Source organism: Marmota marmota, unplaced genomic scaffold (assembly GCF_001458135.2).
Source record: "Marmota marmota marmota unplaced genomic scaffold, marMar, whole genome shotgun sequence".
NCBI classification, from domain to species: domain Eukaryota; kingdom Metazoa; phylum Chordata; class Mammalia; order Rodentia; family Sciuridae; genus Marmota; species Marmota marmota.
Genome location: NW_026000185.1, coordinates 11,522,067 through 11,525,783, shown reverse-complemented (window position 1 = coordinate 11,525,783; position 3,717 = coordinate 11,522,067). Strand labels below are relative to the sequence as shown.

At 61.5% G+C, this 3,717-nt stretch overlaps 1 protein-coding gene across 1 annotated transcript in view; it reads left to right on the top strand.

Annotated features, from left to right (window-relative positions):
* The first annotated feature begins 50 nt into the window (after nt 1-50).
* LOC125612327 (ATP-binding cassette sub-family C member 6-like) overlaps nt 51-3,717 on the top strand; it is an 8,682-nt gene continuing 5,015 nt past the window's right edge. Inside the window, exons 1-4 of the mRNA XM_048789554.1 lie at nt 51-440; nt 590-736; nt 1,313-1,400; nt 3,503-3,578. Of these exons, the coding sequence (XP_048645511.1) occupies nt 66-440; nt 590-736; nt 1,313-1,400; nt 3,503-3,578 (686 nt within the window). The 5' untranslated portion in view covers nt 51-65. The remainder of the gene's footprint in view (nt 441-589; nt 737-1,312; nt 1,401-3,502; nt 3,579-3,717) is intronic.

Below are 3,717 nucleotides of genomic sequence, written 5' to 3'. Positions count from 1 at the left end.
GGCCTGGCTTGCCCTTGCCCTGGCACGACTGTGCCCCGACTCGGACCTGGGCACCCATCCAGAGCATGACCCCTTCCACGGTGGGCTCTCCAGCCCCCAGTCTCCGACCTGGACAGCGGCAGCCACCCCGTCCCTTGCTGAGTCCCTCGCCCTCTGACCTTTGCTGTCCCCTGGGATTCTGCCTTCTAAGGTGGCCACTGATCTTCTCGCCCTTCTCTGCTTCCCGCGGGTCACAGGAGGAGCAGATGCGCCAGAAGGACTCCCGGGCGCGGCTCACCAGCTCCGTCCTCAGGACCATGGGGACCATCAAGGCCCACGGCTGGGAGGAGGCCTTCCTGGAGAAGATCCTGCGCATCCGGGGCCAGGAGCTGGGCGCCCTGAGGACGTCCACCCTTCTCTTCTCCGTGTCCCTGGTGTCCTTCCAAGTGTCCACGTTTCTGGTGACGCCGCCGGTTCCCCTGCAGAGCCTGGGCTGGGGGAGGGCGTGCCCGGGTGGGGACCCCATGCTGACCCTGGAGGCCGCGCAGCGGGGCATCTTCTCGGCCACGCTCGGCCATCGTCTCACGGTCAGCGCCGGGTGCCCCTCCAGGTTGCCCTGGTGGTGTTTGCGGTGCACACTCTGGTGGCCGAGGAGAACGCCATGGACGCGGAGAAGGCCTTCGTGACCCTGACCGTACTGGGCATCCTCAACAAAGCCCAGGCCTTCCTGCCCTTCTCCGTCCATTTACTTGTCCAGGTGGGGCCAGCAGGGAGGGCCCCGTGCCGGCCACCCCTGCAGGCAGAGGAGGAGAGGGAGGGAGAGGAGGCGTGACATGGAGCAGAGGGTAGCAGGGAGCCATCAGAAAGGGTCCAGAGGGTGACGGGGACCGCAGCACAGGTCCTCCAAGGGCGCAGCAAGCCCTGGTGCAGGAGTCCCTGCCCGGTCCCCTTTCATCCAGAGCTTTACTCGCTGCCCGCCAGGGCTGCCTCCCGGTCCCCAGAGGTGGGTTTGTGGTTGGGAGCTGAGAGGGTGCCCCCCGGTGGACAGAGTCCGACATGATCTTTCATCTTGCCTTGAGGCTGTGGGAAAAGCCACCACCTTTTCCGGCACTTGATTGTTGCAGTTTTGCTACTTAGGAGCCAGGAGGTGGGAGAGGTCCCCACTGCCATCACGGTCCCCACCTCCACATGTGCACAGAGGCTTCGTTCTAACGCCTTGCAAACCCGCGGGGCTCGGTAGACAGGACACCGTAGTCACGCGTCCTGGGCACCTGCCCCAGAAGCTGGGCTCCTGCTCTTCTGGCTGGGTGACCCGGGGCCCTGGTTTCCACAGGCCTGGGTGTCCTTCAACCGTCTGGCTGCCTTCCTGAGCTTGGAGGAAGTTGACCCCAGTGCGGAGGACGTGAAGGCCGCCAGCCTGGGTGAGGGCCAAGCTCAGCAGGAGGGCGCGGGGGGATGGGGGGACATGGACAGGAAGAGCACCCCCACCTGGGGAGATGGCCAGGCTGCGGCAGGGGGTGGCAGGGACAGACCTCTCACATGTGGAAATCAGGCATCACGGGGGACTGTCCTGCTGGGTGTGCAGGGTGACCCCTGGAGCCCCCGTGGGGTGCTGTTCCAGGTGCACAGCACTGAACACTGGGCCCAGGTCCTTGTCCTCATTCACAGTCCAGGAAGAGAAACAGCGACATTTGTTGGGGGGGCGGGGGTACCAGGGATTGAACTCAGGGGCACTCGACCACTGATCCACATCCCCAGCCCTATTTTGTATTTTATTTAGAGACAGGGTCTCACTGAGTTGCTTAGGGCCTCACTTTTGCTGAGGCTGGCTTTGAACCTGAGATCCTCCTGCCTCAGCCTCCCGAGCTGCTGGGACTACCAGCATGTGCCACGGCACCCTGTGACACAGTGACATGTTTGCCCAGCTAGAAAATGAGTTACAGGCACCATCATAGTATGAGACTCACCAAGCACTAGTTACCTAGTTACTATTACTAGTTAGCTTCTCTCTTCTGCCCTGGGCATTCTCACCACCTCTTGTAGGTCATAGTGACGTCAACTCCTGCTGGGGTGAGGTGGGACCTGTCACCAGGTTATGTTGTGGCTCGGGCATCTGGTCAACCTGCTCATTTGGATGCTAAGCCCATGGCAGTGGACGGCCAGGTCCAAATCCTGGCTGCAGCACTGACCAGCCAGGTGGCCCTGACTAGCTGTCAACCTCTTGGGGCCTCGGTGCCCCCATCTGCAGGAACCTGCTCCCTGAGGTTGGGGTGAGGGTCCGCGGGCTCAGGTTCGGCCCATAGCCCAGGGCCTGGCACCCAGCCTGAGCCCAGAGCACTTAGTCATTAGTGATTGTTGCAAAAAACCCAGAAACAGCAACACCCAGGGCCCTGACACACCTTCGGCTGCACACAGCTTTGCTCGACCCTGTGGGTGTGACTCAGCAGTTCAGACCCAAGTCCTGGGTTCAAGTCCTGGGCTGTCCGCCCCAGCTGTGTGGCCCTGGGCAGCACCTCCTCCCCTCCTGGACTCGGATGCCCTCTGCCCACATCGTCCCGGGGGCTGCAGGAGATAGCAGCCCCTGGGCATTAGGACTGCTCCGTCGAAAGGCTGGGGTCTCTCATGACTGTGATGTCACCCCCACTGAAGGGCCACCAACCACAGACCCCTGGGTGTTACTTTAGTCATGAGTTTGACCCAGCTGGTCACCTGCTTGGGGCCAGAGCCGCCCTCTCTCAAAGCTATGCCAGAGTGAGACGAATACAAACACCCACAGCTAGACTGGACGGGCACTTCCGTGTGCAAGCACCATTCAAAGTGCCCGGTGTAGACCCGAGCTCCCCTGAGCCTCCGGATGACCCTCGCCAAGTCTTACGGAAGGGGAAGGAGGAGGGGAAGCCCCACCCCTCAGATGACGAGCGGGATCCCAGACTCCCAGGCCCACACCCGGGATGCCCAGTTCACTCTGAATCTGCAATTTATTCTCTAATAAACCTTTCATTATGATCATGTCCCATGCAATATTTGGGGCATATGTATGCTAAGGAAAAAAAAACCACTATTGGGAGTTCACATTTAAGTGGGGGTTCTCCATTGGATTGGGCATCCTCCCTGGAGACGGTCAAGTTTACGGGTGCCCATGAGTCTCTAAGGGACTGAAGAACTCAGGTCCCCAGGGCTCCAGTCGTAAAATCGACACTGCCTCCCTCCCGTGCCACAGCCCTGGGGTCAGGTGATGAATCATGTAAAACTCTTCTTTTTCTGCAAAGGACTTGATTGTACCTAATTCGGGCTCCTGGGCCACGTGGTCACTGCCACCTTAGCAGGAAGGAGTGGGTGTGGCGCGTTTCAGTAACTCTCCACTCATACAAATAGAGGGCAGGCCGGGTGGCTTCCTGTGGGGTCACCGTAAGCTGGTGAGTGGCAGGGGCTGGCTCTCTGGGGGTATCCTGCTGTCTCCTGGGCAATGGCTGGTGGCCTCGGGGCAGAGTGACCCTGCAATAACTGGCTTTGTGCCCTGCAGCTGCCGGGAAGGACTGCGTGGCCATCCACAACGGCACCTTTGCCTGGTCCCGGGAAGGGCCTCCCTGCCTGCACAGGTACAGATGGCCCCGCCCGGGGGGAGCCTTCACACTTAGGGGGAGAGGGTGCAGGGGCAGCTGTGAGTCCTGCCTGGGAGGCGTGTGGCGTCCAGCCTGGGGCCGGAGGGCGCCGCAGGGAGTGGCGGGCGGGCGGGCT